Source organism: Tachysurus fulvidraco, chromosome 10 (assembly GCF_022655615.1).
Source record: "Tachysurus fulvidraco isolate hzauxx_2018 chromosome 10, HZAU_PFXX_2.0, whole genome shotgun sequence".
NCBI lineage: Eukaryota > Metazoa > Chordata > Actinopteri > Siluriformes > Bagridae > Tachysurus > Tachysurus fulvidraco.
Genome location: NC_062527.1, coordinates 9,923,208 through 9,944,680, shown reverse-complemented (window position 1 = coordinate 9,944,680; position 21,473 = coordinate 9,923,208). Strand labels below are relative to the sequence as shown.

General features: G+C 37.1%; 1 protein-coding gene across 1 annotated transcript; it reads left to right on the top strand.

Annotated features, from left to right (window-relative positions):
* The first annotated feature begins 419 nt into the window (after positions 1 to 419).
* Positions 420 to 12,651, top strand: fbxl22 (F-box and leucine-rich repeat protein 22). Its single transcript, XM_027173012.2, has 2 exons — positions 420 to 767; positions 6,647 to 12,651. Exons 1-2 carry the CDS (start codon positions 433 to 435, stop codon positions 6,993 to 6,995), a joined length of 684 nt encoding a protein of 227 aa, XP_027028813.1. The 5' UTR covers positions 420 to 432; the 3' UTR covers positions 6,996 to 12,651.
* The last annotated feature ends 8,822 nt before the right edge of the window (positions 12,652 to 21,473 follow it).

Sequence of the window (21,473 nt, the reverse complement as noted above, 5' to 3'; positions counted from 1 at the left end):
TATATCAGGAAGTGAAACCAAAGTTTGTATCAAGCTCTGGAAATCTTTCAAACCAACTTCTCACTTTCAATCACAGCCTGAATGAGTAAATGTGAAAGTCCTGCCTTGATTTCTCCCCTGTTAGTGAGGAACACTCACAATCACTGTCCAAACATCTGCCCCAACAGATGGCCTAGTACCCTGTGTGTGTGAATGCTTCACACATTTCCATTTTTGTCTTAGCCTGCTGTTGTCGTCTTAAAATAACTCCCATTCCTTTTGACCTTATATGTTCATGGCTACTGTGTGTGAGGAAGAGCTTGGCTGCAAAGGTATCATAAATTCAGGCCTTGCACTACAGACTGCTTTCCCTGCAACTGCTGATTCTCTGTGTGTATCAACAGACCTCAGCTCAGTATACAAAGGCCTGTTTGATGCTTTTCTCTTTTAGCAATGCATCTCACAGATCTTAATCAAGAGTGCCTGCTTCATCTTTTTTCATTCTTGGATAAAGGCAGTCGGCAGAACCTGTCTCTAGCTTGCAAACGCCTCAGAGAAGCCTTTCTGGACCCTCAGCTTTGGTCTCTGCTTAACTTTTTCTCCCCTAGTGAACTTACAAGGAATAACTTCATCCTTGGACCATTTTTGAGGCACCTGAATATATGCTGGCATTCCAGCAGGGTCAAAGTGTGTAACATTGAAGACTATAAGAAGACAACATTCCAGAGGGACCTTTGCAGTAAGCATGCGAGTCTGGTGAGCCATTTCCTGGAGCGTGTCTGCCAAATGTGAGTGCTTTTTTTGTTGTTAAAACGTAATACCATCCTGGTATTGTCTGTCACGTTTTTGATCTTGCAGATGAGGAGGAGGAGGCAAAAAAGTCAGTTGCATTGATAATCAGTGTTGCTTCCTATGCTTTTATCTTTACATTTTCAGTTTCAACAAAGAATATACAAGTGAATTGTCCACTCGTTGTCCTTTTGAATATATAATACCTCAATTTGTAAGAAAGCACTGGATTGAGGATTGCACCCCTAGCTAAAAAAAATATCCATTATGTTCTTAGCTGGAAATGCAATTATTATTTCCCAGGAGGGATTTGGAGCTACAGATGAACATGACCACCATTGGCTTGAACAAGCTCAAAGGCAAACAACCAACTGTGGCTGTAGGCATGAATAAAAATATTTAATAATTGTAGAGAACAATCATTTCTGTGAACATCTGAATGTGAACAGCATGTGTAAGCCATTTAATTGTCTGTTTGCATTCCTAAAGTGTGCCTTTTGAAGCGTTTTCTTTAAAAAGAAAATTAGTAAAACTGTAGAAACGCTTTAGAAAAGATCCACTCCCACAATCTAATCAGAAACATCCTTATCTCAGGTGTACTGAAAGGAATGTAGAAATGCTTTGACTTGAGCCTGGATGCGAAGTTTCTTACTGTTATAAATGACAAGGTCTAAGAAGCAGCAAGCGTTTTGATATGAATTATTGGCTGAAGTTTTAGCACACGCTATCTCAGGCAGAATGTAATGACTGTAGACATACTAAAGCTCTGTTTGCCATTCTATAAGGCTTTATATCTGTGTTGATGCTGTAGAGAATTGTAAAACCTCCCACTGTGCAGTTTTGATTTGAGATTCTGGCAAAACCACATTTTCTCAGAGAAATGAGGAGGTCTTTCTAGATCTGACAGCTGGCCAAACAAAAACTGGAATGACTTTTGAGGGAAGAGGTGACAAGTATAATTAGAATGAAGACCTGAAGTGTCTAGTTTTGCCTCATCTGCTCTCCTCACAAGATTTAAACTGACAGGTGGAGCTTACAATGACCTCTTTGTTGCTGTTGTTTAATGCACGTGTTTCTCTCTGACACACAAACCGATGGTGTCATAATGTTCTAATAAAAATAGTATTATATATTACTGAATATATTTCTTTATCTTTACCACGTTTAAGTTTAGACATTAATCTGTTTTCATTCCTCATAAGGATCACTTCTTTTTTAATTCTGCATGACTTGTCACATGTCTCTTAGAAAATGGGTTACATCTAGAGAATCTAAGATAACCCATATTTAAGAACTATCCATGAACCCTTAAACAAATTTTACAACAAAGAAACTCAGTGTAACTTTACTATATTGTAAGAAATCAATTCCATTAAGTCCTCTATATTGTAACACCTCCTTTGATTTAGCTGTTACTCTGAAAAGGAACAAAACACAAAAGAAACCGGTAACACCTTGTCTGTTACAATATTTGTCAGTGTGGTTTGACCTGATTTGTTGATTCACAGATATTATTTAAATCAAAAGAAGTGAATTATATGAATGTGACTGTCACACAAAAAAGGTGTTTTGTGCTTGACTACATTCATCTGCTGCATATTTCTGTGTTGTGATACTCTTGGTCTGACCTGGTCATTATGGTGGCTTAGATCTAAACAGCGTGTGAGTGTCTTGTGTATGTTCCTATCGCAAAGCCCAAAGCAACATGTTTAGTGGCACATTAGCCATACATTACCAATGAGTGCATTGAAATGACTGTGAAACCCCTGATGATATGATATGAGATCAACATATGGCAGTCCTCTAGTAAATGCCATAATGCTATTACTATAGCATTACCTGGTTACTGTAACATTGTGTTTACAGATGAACCGGAACAGTGTACAGTATATATACACAAGACACTCACACGCTGTTTAGATAAGTTCCTGCATTTCTTTGGCACAAATGTTGGTAATGTTCGTAGAGGTTCAATCTGGGGTGCCTCAGGGATCAATTTTGGGCCCTCTGCTTTTTAATATTTATGTTTTCCCTCTTGGATAGCTTTTGAGATCACTTGGTCTAAAATTTCATTTTTATGCAGATCTATATTAATTTAAAACCTAATGAAACTGTGTCTGTTGATTTTCTCTCTGAATGTATTTCTAAGATGAAAGAATGGATGACAGAAAATTTTCTTTGCCTTAAGAGTGAAAAGACTGAGATTATGGTTGTTGGCTCACCAACAATGCAAAGCTATGCAAAGCTGGGTCAGTCATGCTAACTCTTGATGGTTCAAATGTGGCGTTTGAGAGACATATCCAAAATACGGTTAAAACTTCTTTCTTCCATCTCAGAAATATTGCCAGATTGCGTCCAATGCTGTCTTTTTCTGTTGCTGAGAGACTGATCAACACTTTAACATGTTTTCCCGTATTGATTACTGCCTTGATGGCTGGGGTGTCTAAAGCTACCTTAAACAAATTGCAGGTAGTGCAAAATTCGGCGGCGAGAATACTTACAAAGTTAAAAGATCACATTACTCCCTTTTTGGAGTCCTTGCACTGGCTCCTCGTTAGGGTTTAGGGTTGATTTTAAGATTCTGATGCTTACCTACAAGGCCTTACATGGGTTAGCTCTTCAATATTTGGCTGATCTTTTAATTCCTTATATTCCATCTTGCGACCTTCGTTCTTCTGAAACTGGTCTTTTAACTGTTCCTTTAACTCGTGTAAAATCGATGGGAGATAGGGCCTTCTCTTCACTAGCTCCAAAACTGTGGAATTCATTACCAACAGAGATAAGGCAAGCAACATCTCTTGGCACTTTTAAATCTCAGCTTAAAACTTATTTTTTGTAGTAGCTTTTTAATTTGACTAATTGTAATTATACATAATGCTTATTTTATAGTCTATTTTTGTTGCTTTAATTTTAATCTTTATATTATGCGTGTATTTTTGTTGATTTTATTTTGCTTTTGTAAAGTGCTTTGAGATGTTCTTTTAAAGGTGCTATAGAAAATAAAGGTTATTATTATTATTATTATTATTATTATTATTATTATTATTATTATATGCAGTCAAAACAACTGTATGTTTTTGCTTAAAATCCCATATGGACAGAGGAATCTACGCTTTGGAAATTATTAGTCATGCCTGTTCCCCCAAACGAAGTCGCTTTGACAATTCAGCAAAAATTAGATAGGTGTGTGTGTGTGTGTGTGTGTGTGTGTGTGTGTGTGTGTGTGTGTGTGTGTGTGTGTGTGTGTGTGTGTGTGTGTATATGTGTGTGTGTGTGTGTGTGTGTGTGTGTGTGTGTGTGTGTGGTGTGTGTGTGTGTGTGTGTGTGTGTTGTATGTGTGTGTGTGTGTGTGTGTGTGTGTGTGTGTGTGTGTGTGTGTGTGTGTGTGTGTGTGTGTGTGTGAGAGAGAGAGAGAGAGAGAGAGAAAACAGGAGAGGGAGAAAGAGAGAGGCAAATGAGATTGAGGGAAAGAAGGAGGTGTGAAGCTGATTTTCAGGCTGCTTCATGATAAAAATGACTGCGTCTTTTTTTCTGAACAAAAGGAAGGCAGTGCCACTGAAGAGGAGGGCATGTACCTGAGAAATAACAAGACACAAATAGTTTATTTGTTTCTCATTCATATGAAATCAGCAATCTCATTAATCCCCTGGTGAAGAATAATGACTGACACCAAATCGGATGAGTGCCTTAGTTGTATTCCTCCTTCCTCTCTTATGGATCCACTTTCAGCTTGCTTCAGTATAGTAAAAAAAGAAAAGGACATGGCACATGATTCAAATGCTCCACCCCATGTCCAGGGTTATTGGGACAAGGCCATAATGCTCTGATGCTACTGAAATGTGTCGGCCTCACATGTGGATAAGTGGTAAGATTATGTAAGCCCTTATGTAATCCACAACAGTACACGTGAATGACATCCCAGCTCTGTGAGTGTAGCCAGACATCAGCTGTGTGTGTGTGTGTGTGTGTGTGTGTGTGTGTGTGTGTGTGTGTGTGTGTGTGTGTGTGTCTGTCTGTGTGTGTGTCTGTGTGTGTGTCTGTGTGTGTGTGTGTGCGCGTGTGTGTGCGCGTGTGTGCATGTGTGCGTGTTTTCACAAACACTGTGCAATTCCATCAGCAGGCTGCAGCACTTCCATACCCACTAGAGTAAGAGAATGCACTATCAGGAGTCATATGGAAGGAAGACTCTAAGACTTTTAGCCCAGTTCTTATAAGTGGTATGTTACAAAGCCTTAGATCCGGGGTGTCCAGTCTTATCCCAAAAGGCCGGTGTGTGTGCATGTTTTCTGTCCAATCAAGCAGGAGCCACACCTGATTCCACCGGCCCTTTCTGGATTAGATTGGACACCCCTGAATTTGAGCTTGTGTCTGGCTTTTTAGTTATTTAGAAATCTCTGGCAAATCATAGAGGTTACGTTTAGGTTAGTGTCTATCGTCAGAGAAATTGGATTGAATTTCACATGATGCTAACAGTGTGCTCCACTATCCTATTGAAGTTGTGAGGCTTAGATCCAGCACTTTGATGCTTTCATTGACAAACTAAGTGCTTCAGTGTGCATTCAATCAAAAGCATACTGTCTCACACCAAAAAGGTATTCAAAAGGAAAATAAAACCTACTATCAAATAGTCTGAGTTTATGGCAAAGCTTCTTTAAACACTGTTCTTTTTTATACACGCATCAGGCCCATAATGTGCATTATATATTCTGTTACATAATATTAATAAATGCATTTGTACATTCATCTTCAATAATAGTTCTATCCCGGACAGGGTTGCGATGAATCTGGAAGCTATCCCAGGAACACTGGCCCAGATCATTGCAGGGCACCTTGCCCTCACATTCATAGGTCTATGTAGCATAGCCAGTCCACCTACAGGTGTGTTGTGAGCTGGGAAGGAATCAGAGAACCTGGAAGAAACCCATTGGACATGGGGAACATGCGAAAAGTTGCACAGACTGTAATCCAGGATCAGATTAAACCAGAGAACCCTTTAGGTGTGACAATGTTACCTTGTTACACCACTGTGTACACTATGCTGTACAAAGAATTTCTTACTCTATGCAGTCTATGACATAAATTATAAGGACATAAGTAAAGGAAAAGAAAGGCAAAAGATGTACAGTAAATTGCAAATTGTAAATTAAAATTAGTGCAAATGCAAGAAACAATGTTATGTGCATATACTGTATAATGTGCACAGTGTGCATAAACAAAGTCATCCAGAGGCACTTTTTAATGAATCCTAAAGACAAATGCCTAAAACTGTACATGGAATAAATGCTACAGTACACATGCAAGCTGGATTTATAATGTCAGTGTATCTAATAAAATATTCAATAAGTGTTCAAAATGTATTATAACCACAATATACTAGTTCTTATACAAGTGATACACTCACTCAAGTAAAGTAAAGCCAAGTCAAGAAGCGTTCGTCATTTCAACCATATTTAGAAGATGCAGATCTTTGTTACATGAAACAACATTTCTCCAGGACAATGGTGCTACATAAAACAGAGCTACATAGAAAAACATAGAGCTAAAGCTGCTCTAGACACATAAAGTGCATTGTGTGCAACCTACTGTAGAGCAAGTGCAAGACAAATGACAGTGCAGACAGACAATACAGGTATACAAAATTGTGTAGACCAGTATGCATTCTGTAATTAAGCATTTCTGCAAAAGGAGGATTGTAAACAATAACTGGGTTCTTCAAAACATATACACTTATATAATAGCAGCCATTGGTGGCAGCATTGAACTGTGGTGCTCAAAAGAGCATTAAAGTGATTAGAAGAAATATGCACTGTTTTATAGCAATCCATATTTAAAATCACACTTTATTTCTAACATGATTGTTCTATGTCTCACTCTTAAGGTGTCCAAACTTGCTGTCTCTAAACCTTTCTGGTTGTGGACATATCACAGATGGAGACGTGATCAACGTGCTACGCTCTTGCAGGCGACTGCGGCACCTGTGTCTGGAGAACTGCTGCCGCGTGACGGACGCTGTGCTGCAAGCAGTGGTAACCCATGGAGGCAGTCTGCAGGAAGTGAGGATGGATTTCTGCAGGAATGTAACACACACAGGGCTGCAGGCTTGCAGAGAGAAGAGGCCTGCAGTTCGGCTAGTTGCTGATCGGAGTGCAGGGATGATACCTGACACTGAGCCTGGGGGAAAACTGCACATCAGGAGGGCACTGCAGAAAATCCTCATCTTTTCCTGAGAGCTAAGAATAATGATGAGAAAATTAGATGTTTTCTTCTGAGAAATCAAGGCACAATGATCTGATGATTTTTCTTTTCTTCTTCTTTTATTTGGGATTCAATAATGGGATTCATTATATTCAGATGTCTTATTTTAATTTTTGTTTTTAATTAAAATTTTTGTTACTCAGGTATTTATATGATTCAAAATGATGTGAATTTTCCCCCTTTTTCCCCCTTCTTTAAATACCTGTATTTAATACCATTAATTTCAAACTTTATTAAAAGAAAAGTGTAATTTTTTTCATCACTTCCAGCATGCAGTTCAGAATCAGCTTCTTTAATTTAATTCAAAGTATAGAGAATGTTCCAAACACTACATTTCTTCTACTCAGTATCTCGATTAAATTTTCAAGCTAATACACATAGATTACTTTAGTGATTTAAGAGGACTGCCTGCCTTAGCTCACTTTGTTCTTAACGTGGGCCTGTTTATGTAACTAAATGTCCTTACTTGGATTTGCTCTGCCATGGTGCATTCACTGTTTGTATCAGTCTCATTATACTTCCCCGAAACACTCCACACTACAACTCACAGTAATGCTCAGATATGAACCTGATTCTTGTTCAAGGATACTGTGATCGCATTACCAGCTCCATTCGAAATAGTATCTAGCAACCATAGTGCTGTTCTGGGTAGTGGGTGTGTTTTTTCACCCTACAAAAATAAGTGAATGGTTGTTTATAGACCGACATGTTTTGCTTACATGATCACGGGTCTACATGATTCATTCAGCCATAGAGACTGTAGATATTGGACAGGATCCGAGTTCCGCTGCCAGGATGCTTGCCCAAACAAAACCGGTGGAGTGGAGAGAGGACAGCGAGAGTCTCATGTCGCTTTTAATGCAGGGATAGGACAGAGAAGTGGAGCTGTCGCTTCAGACACAGAGAGCACTGAGCTCATGTCTCAGCACACAAAGGTTAACTGAGGGTGTGCTGGGCTGGCTTTCTGCCATAGGGCTGATTAGGAAAGTTATGTAAAAGAGTTGGAGGCAGAACTGCTGTAGCCTGGTTTGTGAAGATGCCACGTGACCCCACTTCATTTTTAAAGTGTTGTACTAGACGAAACCGGTTTCATTAGAGGGGGCGCTCTATGTGTTTCACCTATAGACTGTTATTTTATATACAATTATTTCAAGAATAATGCTGTATAATGTGGTGATTCTATGACTGAGATTCATAATCTCTCCCTCTGATATTACATCTACAATTATGTGTATAAAACAAAAGTAAAAGCCAAATTAATCCTTGGCAAAAAAACAAAAACAAAAACAAGTGTGTACAATACAACACTTCGAAAACAGAATTTTCCTCTCCCATCCCACAATTTTAGCAAACATTTATTTTGCATGAATGCATAACATCTTTTGCTAATATCATTTTCAGTGTCATCCATTAAAGTTACACTGTATTCCTGTCATTCAACACGTTTAGATAAAAATATTCACCACTGTGAAATATTTGTAATATTCCACAGGTCACATGTTCACAACTGGAAGTTGCAACATCCGAATTTCCTGAAGATCGTGGGAATATGAGAAGTGCATTCTTTAATGTTTGCTCTTTATTTCCATTGATATTCTGATATAGACTGATGAGGTGTTGAGGACCAAAGAAAATATAATACTGTCACCAAAAAAACATGCATCTACTTCTACACATTCTATGCTGAAAGCTCAAACCTTTTATTTTGTAAAATGTTACTCTTTCAACAGCAGTGTAACAGCACTGTTGAGTTAACACATTGGAATGGGTCATCTGTATGTTTTACTACATTCACTATATCAATTATTTTTAAAGGGCCAAATGCCACCACAATCATGAACATACTACTGAAATATTGTTTAATGCTAAATAGATCTGATAGATCTAAAGGCAGCCCCCAGGAACCACCACCAGTTTCATAATCCAGTATGTTGATCATAAACAATTTGCTCATTATTTGTGTTGGCTGGGGAAAACTTTGTCTATTTAGAAAATTTCAAACCTCATGGAAACTCAGAGTTTTTTCTTGTCATCCACGAGCAAGATTTGAACCATGAGTGCAAAAAGTGTTCTACATTTGTCACTTTATACAGCTGGTTAAATATCCTAGTAGAAACATACTGCTTCTTTTAAAACTCATAACTCTGGAATCCAATAAATTATACAAGAGCTAGATTTGAGTCGTTTTGTCTGTGCAGATTGCATAGGGGTAATAAACCTTTCAGAGATGTGAGCAGGTCTGACATTTCTACAGCATCTCTTTTGATGAGAGTCATGTATTCAGAACTGGAACCATCATCACTATCAAAAACGCATTATGGGAAACCTGACCTTTGCTCAACACTGAATGTAATAAAAACATCACTCTGTAAAACCCATGCCTGCAGAGTTATTTTAGCTCCTAGGACAGGACAAAGTCAAATTAAAGATACGTTTAAATGAACTTATGCTCACAAGACTGTAAATTCCACAAACTTAATACCCCATTTACAAAGTGTTTGTGTTCTTTTTTACTTAAACAGTTTTGACAAGAGCCTTATAAGTTCTTTCTTCTGTAGCCAATATCCTCAAGATGTTCTTTCAGTGGAGTCAGATCTTTTCTGTAGGGAATCTATCAGCTATGGACAAGAGATATGACACTGAAATAACAAAGGGATTAGCATTTTTAAATTCTCTTAGAGAAAAGGTAAATAAACATTGTGCATGTGATCTCGGTGGAGGGAGACATCAGTGAGTACTGATGTACAGTATTACTGCAGGTTTTTGTTGAGCAATAGTTGGACTGTGATTTGGTTATATAACTGTTGTCAATAAATTCTTCAAGCAAGCTGTTGTGATATTCAGACATTTTGTATTCAGCGTTCTTTTACAAGTTTAAACACTTTCTTGGATGTCTTCATTTACTAAGAATTTCAAAGAACCAGTGGAACAAGACACAGAGGTTAATATACACTAAATATCCTGAATTCACAGTTAGTCAGGCATTTCATTTGTTGTAGGTGCCAGTTCTCTTCTAGGAGTTACATAATCAACCTTCCAGTTGTTTTTGCAAGTTGTATTAGTTAGTCAGGTAGAACTAGAAAGAAATTAAACACTGACAATCAGAGTGATAGTGACATTCCAAACTATCTGTGTGTTGATTTCAGTACAACTCATGACCTTATGTGAAACATGTTAAAAGCTTTATAGCAAGGTGGGAATCAAACCTTCAGCTGAAACACAAACACATATGCACAGACATGATTTGCAATTATATACCTTAGTAATAGAGTTTTATATTCTACTTTATCTTAACATGCCTTCACTTTCCCAAAACAGTGAAAGCTTAAAGTAACAGAGACAGCAGTCCTTCACCTTGAAGCAGGAGACACGAAAAGGACATAAGATTGTGTGGTAGATTTTCTTCTACAAGGTCTACATTATTGTTGTTTTATTTTTTTCTGGATCCATGGATAACAAAGAGATTATGCACACGTAGAACCTCATGGGATATTATTGTTTTTACAACTATTCATAAGAATTATTTAAAGCTGGGGTATATATAAATTGCAGCAGGAATTGTAAAGCCTTTGCTGGGGCTTTTTAATCTATTTAACCTTATTTAAAGATGATGTTCTGTCAAAGGAATTGGGGATTTTGACTCCACTAGCAGACTTGCAAATTGAGTTTGTTTGAACACTTTACTTTTCTGTAGTCCTTCTGAGTTTTTCATTTTTAGATGGCTATATTCCTGGTACACATTTAGATTGATGTGCTTTTTCTTCAAGTCATAACCTGGTACATGACTGAACATGCATGTAAGTCATTTTTCCCCTGCATATGTTTGGCATGTTATGTAAAGTTTCTCTGTTGGCAACGCTAGCCCCACCCATACCTTTGCTTAAGGAGCAACTGCATTAATTCAGCAGGTCCTCCATTCTGTAAATTAATCTTATTGTTGTCCAAAGAATGCCTCTGTCTTCATTTTATAACCATAATATTACAGCATCCATATGAAGTGTGGATTCTATTCAGAAATCAATATACACTGTATATATATTTATGGTAGAAAATTGTGCACACATAAAAGTTTATAAGTACATATAATGAGAGCCCATATTTTCAATTATTTCTGCGTACAGGCAAAATACTTTATATATACAATAGTCACAGCAATTCTCTCTCTCTCTCTCTCTCTCTCTCTCTCTCTCTCTCTCTCTCTCTCTCTCTCTCTCTCTCTCTCTCTCTCTCTCTCTCTCTCTGTAGTTCTGGAAGAATGCAAAGGCAATTGAGGTCACAAACTTTTCCCCCCAGAAATGTTGGCAGGAAGTCATATTATAGAGACTCACAGTTTGAGTGGAAGGTGTGTGTGTGGAGTCTGATGTGTCAAGTAGTAATCAATGTCCCCCCCCCCATTTTTACACTCCTACAGCTATCTTCATTCTTCTGGCATCTTCCATGTGCTGAGTCTCCTGCATATTTTACTCCAGTTTAGTAAGACACACAAACATGCTGTGGTTGTACCTGGGCACTGTTCTGGTTATTCACCAGTAGTGTTATTGGTGCAAGTGGGGTGTGCATATGTGTTTGTGTGTTTACGCTAACCTGAGATCAACAGGACAGGTGAGAGGGCAGGTGAGATGTGTACGGTCTTTATTGATGTGAGTTCAGCTGCAGATACTAGATAGATGCCAACTTTTATTTTGATATGGATTTGTGTGGAAAAAACACATTGGTATCATACCTTGATATCAAACATGGTATCATATTTTTCACTTCTCATGTTTCATGTAATGCCTCTGTTCTCAGTAGTAGAATTTAGGAGTTATTAGAAGAATGTGTGTGAACTGGAATTGTTTTCAGGGTTTTTAGATGACTCATAACTTCTGTGAATTTATTTTTTTCTCAGACATTCTTAAGCACTGTCCTCTAATGACCCCAAACAACCCCTCACCCCCTCACTTCTTTAGCTTTTACTTTCTTTCTCTTTCTCTTTCTATTTAGGTTTAATAGGCATACCTATATCTGATATGCAACATGTTCCTCTTTTGCTCTCTTTTAAAGCCATGTTTTTATTTTAGTAATTACATAATAATTACTTGCCAGTTTTAAACAAACAAGTTGTACCATTATTCTGTTTAAACTTATTATGTAGCAAACCCATTTTTCTAGTTTTTCTCTGTATGTTGTTAACTTTGAAGGTTCACTTTATGTAACTGCACTTCAGGCTCAGTAACTATGCTTGTCAATCTTCACTTTCAAGGACACATTTTCCACATCTGTGTCTTCATTTGAAAAGCAAATTATGATGATACAAGCTTGAAGTTAAATGAAAAGCAGTGTAATCGCACGTACACATTTGTTTATGCAGCATGGAGTAGAAATGCATTCCGATATAAATTTAAAGCCTGGAGTTGACACAGTGGTTTGCCTATTGGAACTGATAACCTTTTATATGAATCTCACTTTTGCTGCATTATACTGTAAGCTTACTCTAAGTCTAATACTAGCTTTGTTTTTATGATACTCTCACCCATGTGATCATTTTCATCATCTTCATATGGATTGTCAGATGATGTTATGAGAGTTATAAGAAAACAGAGCATATGCAGAATAGTACTGCAGACATTAAAACATAATATAATACATTTAATTAATCGCTTTAAAATAAATACAATTAAAAACAATTTATGCAAATTGCAGTGACTTTTTTATTAGAATGAATTTAATTTAATGTGTGTTTTTTATTTAAAACACAGATCCCTGATTCACAAATCTTGCACCATAGTGTAGGCTTTACATTTTGTAATCTAGCTATAAATGATGATAAGGTACATATTCTTACCATTCGTCTTATGAAACTACGAGTTATTCTTTCCTCTTTTCTTTTCCTAAATAGATGATAATCTGTAACAGAGAAACTGGGTTGATGGGGCAACAGATATTCAGAATCAAGGATAGAGTTGAGGCAAATGTGATACTGTATCTGATGCAAAGGGTAATTTCAGATGTCCACAGGGACAGGCTCATCAATACTGAATCATTGCAGGACACAAAGAGGATATTATGTGAGATTCAGCGTCATCATATCCATCAAAGCCACTGTATCATATAAGTTAATAAACCTCCTAAATGCAATACTATCTAGAAAGCCTTTGCAATTATCCATTCATCCATCGTGCAATTATCCATTCATCCATCATTCCATGGATGCTAATACATCTACAATCACTAATGAGAAAGCCTAAGGTGACTGAGGCAAGGAAAAACTCCCTTGGATGGTAAAGGAAGAAACCCCCGAGGCATGGGGAGAACATGCAAACTCCACACACACAAGGCGGAGGATGGAATCAAACCCCGACCCTGGAGGTGTGAGGCGAACATGCTAACCACTAAGCCACTGTGCCCCCCTGCTATTCCAAAGTTTGGGAGTTAAATACAAAAGCGCTCTACCACCTTTATTAGATTTTGTTATTCTGGGAACTACCAGAAGTCCTGAGTTTTGTGATCTTAGAGAGCATGTATGATTGTAGCATGTTGGAAGATTTGTTAGATACATGGGGGCTAAACCATTTAGAGCCTTGTATGTAAGTAGCAGCAGTTTGTAATCAATTCTAAACTTAACATGTAACCAGTGTAGAAATGAAAAAATTAGGGTTATATGATCATGCATTTACACATTATGGACAATTTAGATATCCAATCAGCCTACAGTGCATGTCTTTGGACTGGGGGAAGAAACTTGAGGACATGGATGAACCATTAAAGTACAGTCAAACACGCACACATGGAAAGGTGGGAATCAAACCTTCAGCTGTGGAGGCATGAGGCAGACATGCTTTGCAATTATACAGTATACCTTAGTAACAGAGTTCTAAGCGATGATCTAGTGTTCCCTCTGTGGTATATTTCCACTTTACACCCAGTATAGGCTCCAGATCCACGTGACTGATTAAATCATTTATTGAAAATGAAATATTTGCATGTATTTTTTAATGTAATACTTAGATACCCATGATAATTCATTAGTATATTGTCTTATAGGGATAAGTCAGTGCGTAAGTATTGTCTTTTTGTAATATCTAGTGTTTATAACTTATATGTTACAGTTGCACAGGTGTATACAGTTTTTCTCTACTTGTGAGTGTGTTATGTGTTCTGCTAATTGTGCAAGTGCTGTGAAGGCTTTTAATAATGCACAGCAAGGCAGGTTTACATCTGCTTGCACTTGCAGCTGAATACTGCTTCTTTGCTTCCAAATTTCCCGACAGTTTCCCGCCCTAAAGCCAAGTTGTCTTCAACTTAATAATCTGCATGTCTGCCTTTCAGAAACTTAATTGTAGAACATACAGTACTCAAGTGACAGTTTGGAAATGACTGCAAATGCAGTTTAAGGATAAAGTGTATTTTCTGAAAATATGAGACTATGTATATATACAGCATCCATACAGCATATACAAATCCTGCTCATTGTCCATAAGAGAATGACTGATCACAGACACATTACATATGAACAAAGTCAGGTTTGTTCCCATAGAATTATTATTGATGGCCTCAGAGAGGTATACACTCTGCTCTTGGTGAAACATATATCTCCTCCAAGAGGGACTGGATCAAATTCTCAGTTGTTTACTTTTTAATCCTTTCATGGAAACTTGAGACACGACCCTCGGTTGATCTTATCCTCTCAAATGAAGAAGACAGCCTTAATAAGAGCCAGTCATTTACTTGCCTCCCCCGACCGATCACATGGAGCTCTGAAGCATGGATGCTTATGTGTGTGAGGGTGTGTGTGTATATATATATGTGTGTGTGTGTGTGTGTGTGTGTGTGTGTGTGTGTGTGTGTGTGTGTGTGTGTGTGTGTGTGTGTGTGTGTGTGTGTGTGTGTGTGTGTATATATATATGTGTGTGTGTGTATATATATATATGTGTGTGTGTGTGTGTGTGTGTGTGTGTGTGTGTGTGTGTGTGTGTGTGTGTGTGTGTTTGTGTGTGTGTGTGTGTGTTTGTGTGTGTGTTTGTCTGTGAACATGAAACCATCCCAAGGACAGGTTAGCTGTGTTGTCTAGGAAGAAGTTGCCTGTCCACACCACTTGCCTGCCAAAGTTTCAGAGAAAGAACAGAAATAAAGGGTCACACAGAAATACACACTCTTCTTCATCATAATAATGTCACTGACTGGCAAGTTAGACTGTTTGTGATATGCACAGAACTAATTTGATGTGAATTTGGAGGACAAAATTATATTTGTGAATGTCAGACCACTCTGAACAGTGAGTCAAGATGACTGAAGACTTTACCACTCAAGGCTCCTTCTGAAAATAGAAAATGATTCTATGATTTAATTCTATCAATAGAATATTATGAGATTTTTTATACCAGAAATCACATCTGCCATCCTACATTATCAGAAGTATCTGATAAACTGGAAGAGGATGACAAGCTAAATATCATTTAAATCTAGCTTTTCTATTTTACATCAATAAAATAGAAAAGCTGGAAGATGTGCTGATGAGCTGATCCTGTATAAGTCCAAGGCTCAGATAGTGGATACCTTAATCCCACTGCTGTCTGTGGCCTAAATGACGAAGAGCAGAAGGAATTCTTCCATCTCCTCCTTATCAATGCTGGAAATTTAGCAATTAATAACAGAAAGTTTAATTTTATTTGCATCTTTAACATTATTAATTGCCCTGTTAGATAAGGTTAGATAACAAATGATCAGTAGAGCAGCTAGGCGGCACAGTACACAGTATTGACAATATTAGAAAAGGGAGATTTGTAGGTAAAATCGGTTTATTTTAACAACTGTGTTTTTTTATTGTGTTATGGACGTATCCTTGGGCTGTGTTGTGTGTAATAATCGAATAATTTCAAATTTAATTTCCCAATGGTTCTCCACTAACTTCTCTTGGCCCCTGGGCACATGCAAAATGAAAAGTGAGTGTGTGCAGAAGTGGAGCTGTAGCTCTCTTGTGGGCCGGGGGACGGGGGACAGATCTATTTGTGGCTGTTTCCTTCTCGCTCTCTCTCTCTCTCTCTCTCTCTCTCTCTCTCTCTCTCTCTCTCTCTCTCTCTCTCTCTCTCTCTCTCTCTCTCTCTCTCTCCGTCTGTCACTGCATTTGCCACAGATCGTGCCAAGACTTAGCCTCAAAAGCACACGATGGAGACAGTAACTGGAGCAGAAACACAGGGAGAGAAGAATGAACAGTTTTATGATCCTTTATGAACTTTTTTAAAGTAAATAAATAGTATTGTGAGTGTTTCTGCATGAAGACAGGATTTTCTAAGTACTGTGTTGGCACTGCAATGTTCTTCTGGGATGTTTATTCAGTGCCTGTCAGTTCAAAAGAGTGTTTCAGTCACCTGTGCTGTTTGTAGGCCTCTGGGATTTTCAGTCTGGGCTGGAAGCAGGGTGGGTGGGGTAGTCTATGCACCCCATGACCACTCCTCATCCTCGTCTGCACTGTCTCAGACTAGAGGGAAACAGACCATATGAGAATCCAGTGTGGGAGGATGAGTAAAAGGCATGCTTGCCAGAGACAACACAAACATGGGGGTTCCAATGTAATGAGAGGATTTGATCATCAGGGCATTTCGGCACCATGCAGCTTCAAAAACTGGTCTCAAGACAGAAGATATTAAATCAAAGAAGGCCACATAGCATATACTCACTCTATAAATGCTTAATATTTTTTAGGGATTTCTTTTTTATCTGCATCAGGACCACATACGGTAGCACATTGCTAATTCCAATTTCAAAGTCAGTAGTTCTTGTGACAAATTGAGAGATATTTTGGTTAAACAACTGTAATGTAATACAACTGTATCCAACCATTACTCAAAGGAGACACGCAGTGGTATAGAAAATCTGATATGCGTATCAAATTTGTGTTTTGCTATGGTGGATCAACACACTGTCAATGAGTGAAAACTCAGAAAACAAGCAAAAATGAGTTCCAGCAGCTTTTTAATGTGAATAACAATGGAAACTGAACTCTTGTATGATAATTTTATGAAAATGATTATGATTATAATAGTAATGAAGATGGATTTTACACTGCTTTATAGCAAAAAATTCTAAATAAAATGTCATAATTCTTTGAAGGTTTTACTCTCTCATGTATCTTGAAGTCAATACCAAACCTGGCAAGTAAATAATACTGAAACCTCTGTCTGGCCTTTGAACTGTCATTAAATTTAGCCGTAAAGACAAACCGATTTATTAAATGGTTTTACATATATTTTCATATTAACACTTCGTTTTTTTATTTCACAATTCTTACAAGACTGGCTTAAATCTCCTCATTCTAAATCACCGAAAGTATCTGAACATTTGTCTGTTTGCTCTGTAGGTGCAGTTGTGTTACAGAGTTATACAATGTTTAAATGTATAAATCACATAACTGAAAATCAGTACTGGGTTGAACATCTTCTGGTTGTGGAATGTTGCTGTGGTAAATGATTCAATACAAATGTGTAACTGAATCGCTTGGACAAACAGCCTAAAAACAGCTTGGAATGAAAGAACAAGTTATTAAAAAACATTGGCCATGCTGCAGTGTGATGTGTGGGAGAATGTGTGAGGTCTGGGCTCATGATATCTGATCTCCCCTCATGTTGGGGGAAGGGATTGAGGCAGCGCTGAGAAACACTACTCACCAATTAATTTGGTTCAAATCTACTGTAACTGTGCTGTATAGGATCCTGTTTCCTTTAGGTTGTTTTAGACAGTCATTTATTAGTGAACAAAACGTCTCCAAGCACAAGTAAAGAATAGGTCACTATTCAGTCCTGGACTGTTCACTATTTCCATAAGAGGGCTGTAATGACAGGAAAGGAAGTGAAGAGGCAGAGGAAGTGCATGGCTGACTTTATCGCCATCTGACTAGCACACCCACACAGGCTGAGAGAGCTAGTGGACTGTGAAAATCTTGACCTCTTAGTCGTCTCAGATCCTTAATAATAACAGGTTCATCTGTGAGCCATTACCCAAAAGGTTGAGATGGTGGTGAAAACTCTCTCAAAGGAGGTGGTTTTATGGGTCAGGGACACAACTATGTTTTAATTTTTTCTTGTTACACCTCACAGAAAAGTGACAACGGTTTAGTCAGTTCAGTTAGCTGGAGTTAAATACATAATAAACTGACTTGTTAGAATCATTTTTGGCACACAGAAAAGATGTTGTTAGAATGAAGCAATAGTGGAGTGACTGAATGCAAAGCAAATCTCTTCATCACAATGCATCTGCCAGCAGGACTGAGAGCTCTTGGCTAAGATCTCTAGTTTGGGAATGTTCTTAATTACAGAGACTAAGCCAGACTGATATAAGGAGGGGAAGAGAGGTGATGTGAACCTGCATAAACCAAAAGCATAATCTTAAAAATATGGAACAATTGAGAGAAACTGTTACAGTAAACTGATAATAAAATTCCAATAGCATTATTATTACTGATAGTCAAATAATTAATAATAATTTGTGCCATTACCCTTCTGAATGTGACAACAAGTAAAATAATGAAATATTAGGTTATACAGTTTATAGATCATTACAGAAGACTAAAGAGTGGAAACTAAATTTTCATACACTCAACTTAGTTTAAACCTTGTACCTTTCACCCAAAAGGTTCATGTATTTTAGCATTTTTATTTTTATTTTTTCATTTCATTTTTTTATCATTGTCATATTTAAATCAGCTGATAAATTTGGTCCTAGTTTCATAGTCAATGTAAATACTAAGTAGGCATCTTTTCCTCAAAAGGTTTACTGTAGTCTGTTCAGTTTAGGTAGTCATAGGAGGAATCCATTTTTTTTAAAAGATGTCATCATCATTATATTTGGTTTAATATAAACTTAAAAGCATAAGTTGAATAATTCACATTACCATACTTGAATGGATACTTTTTTTCTATTTTTCTGATTCCATAGTTTGATGTAATTCACATATTCTTTACTGAATTGTTACAGCAAAATGAGACTTTTTAAAAAGTTTTATAGAATTATTGTAGGCACTATGACATTTTAGTGTTTTTGATATAAAACTACATTAATCATCCTAAAAGCAAATTATTCTTGTAGATTTTGAGCATCTGAATTCTCACTGTCAGGTGAGATTGTCCTTTGTTCAAGAAAATCGTCTTTTTATTGTTATGATGTTTGTGTATTGCTGCTCCTAGCAATTCTTTTTCCACAGTGCACGCACACACACACACACACACACACACACACACACACACACACACACACACACACACACACACACACACACACACACACACACACACACACACACACACACACAATAGCACTGTTATTTACAGAGAAACGTAATGTCATTATCTGTAGGATCTCCCCATACATGGCCATAGGCACTACTATCAACTCAGTGACCCTGCTAAAACAGAAGCTGCGACATGCCACTGGAAGAGTAGCAAGGGCTGTGAAGTCTGTTTTTTTAGAGTAAACTTGTCTGTCAGGCTTCTCAGTGTTTTGTAAGATTATGTAACACATAAGTCTTTTGGAGGATATGTTATAAAGTACAAAGGAGTCCACCAGATGTTTAAAAGATATATTTGGTGACTTTAATGAGACGTCTACATTTGTGCCAAAATATTTTAATATGTCCTTTTAAGGTGATAGAAAATATGAACATTTTGGTCATATTCAAGAGGTCAAACTTAATATTTGACAAACAAATTATCCACATTGGACCATTTTAAATCTGGTCAGAGTAAGTAAATAACCGATTTAGTTGTTTGCTATATTTTTCTAAAATGCAGAATTTAAGTCAACTAAATTTAAAAAAGTGTTAAAATCCATGAACAAATGAAAGAAAGAAAATTATAAAGTGCTTACCTGGAAAACATTCAACCTGGTATGCGATCAATATAGGTGGCTTACTTAGACTTTTTTGACAACATGAAAAGCGTTTAAAAGAAATGCTAAATTATTGTGATTTGGACAGAATCCTGTGCGTATATTCAATTCAATTCAATTCAAGTTTATTTGTATAGCGCTTTTTACAATAGACATTGTCTCAAAGCAGCTTTACAGAACATAAACATAGAGCAGAAGGTAAACATATGAATAATAGAATAGGAATACTGTACACATACAGTGGTTTCAAGTATTGAGCACAAGCATAAAACTACACAGCCATAAAATCACATTTACATAATACAGCAGACTCACAGGCCCAACTTTGAGTAGGAGCAGGGACAGGGAGTCAAGGGAAGCAAGAATAAACATTTATAATAAATGTACAGTGGATCAGACATTCATGTTTATTCTCTGTAACATAATGAAATCTGTCTTTTTCTTAGAAGGTAAATCTTCTAAATAGGTAGAAAAAAGACCATAGAGAGCCATAAAGTTAGCCCAGTTAAATGAGCTCCTCTTTGCAGTAATGTTCTTTACAGTTCTTTGCAGTTGTTTCATATTATTAAACCTGACATGGGAAGTATATGATCAGCACACATTTATCTAAAGTACTCAGCTTCCAAATTCCTCTACAAGAAAGACTGTAAAAAAGTAAAGAAATATAATAACATAAACAATTGTTATATAATGTGTGTGATATGCAAAAATACAAAATGACTATAAAACATTTATAGTGTTAATAATGTTGCCATTGAATATGCTGTTTCCGGAAGTGTCTAAAACAGTGATGTTTTTCCTTAAGAAAATAAATTACACAATTTCTTCAATAAAATCATGTAAAGTCTAAACCTCTTGCTATGTCTTTACATTTAAACTGTTCAGATACAAAATAACTTGTAATCAAAATAACTTGCAATCATTAGTACTGAACAGAAAAGGGGAAAAAAGCATTTTATGCCCAGACAAATTTCTGACACACAGTGTTGACTTCTTTGAAGGGACTTTGGCACTCTGAAATGGTTGGCTAGAAAGCAAGCCACGCTTATACAGTTCTGCTCAAAATACTTACTTAGAAACATTATATCCTTGTAGGAATTCACTACACACACACATACACACACACACACACACACACACACACACACACACACACACACACACACACACACACACACACACCACACACACACACACACACACACACATATCTGGCAAGGATCTGTTAGCTCCAGGATACACTCCTGTGCTTTTTGGCAGCCTGAACCCAGTGAACCTGCAGCTTAAGAAAAAGCCTCTTCTATAAAATTGAAGTAGCCAATCCCAACAATTACTAAAGAGTGAGACAAATTAGGTCATTTCAGCTGCAATTTTCAGCCTTTTGACAACCAACTGACCTAACATCGCACTTCCCTCATTGCCATCATATGCATGCATTGTCTATATATATTCAGTTATATGCATATTTCTACATATTTTTCCAATAATATTTTAATTCAGAGTGTACATTTCAAATATTCCTAACAATGCTCATTTGTATATTTGTTATAATCTCTGAATAATAATTAGAATAATCTCCTTTCCACTGCCAG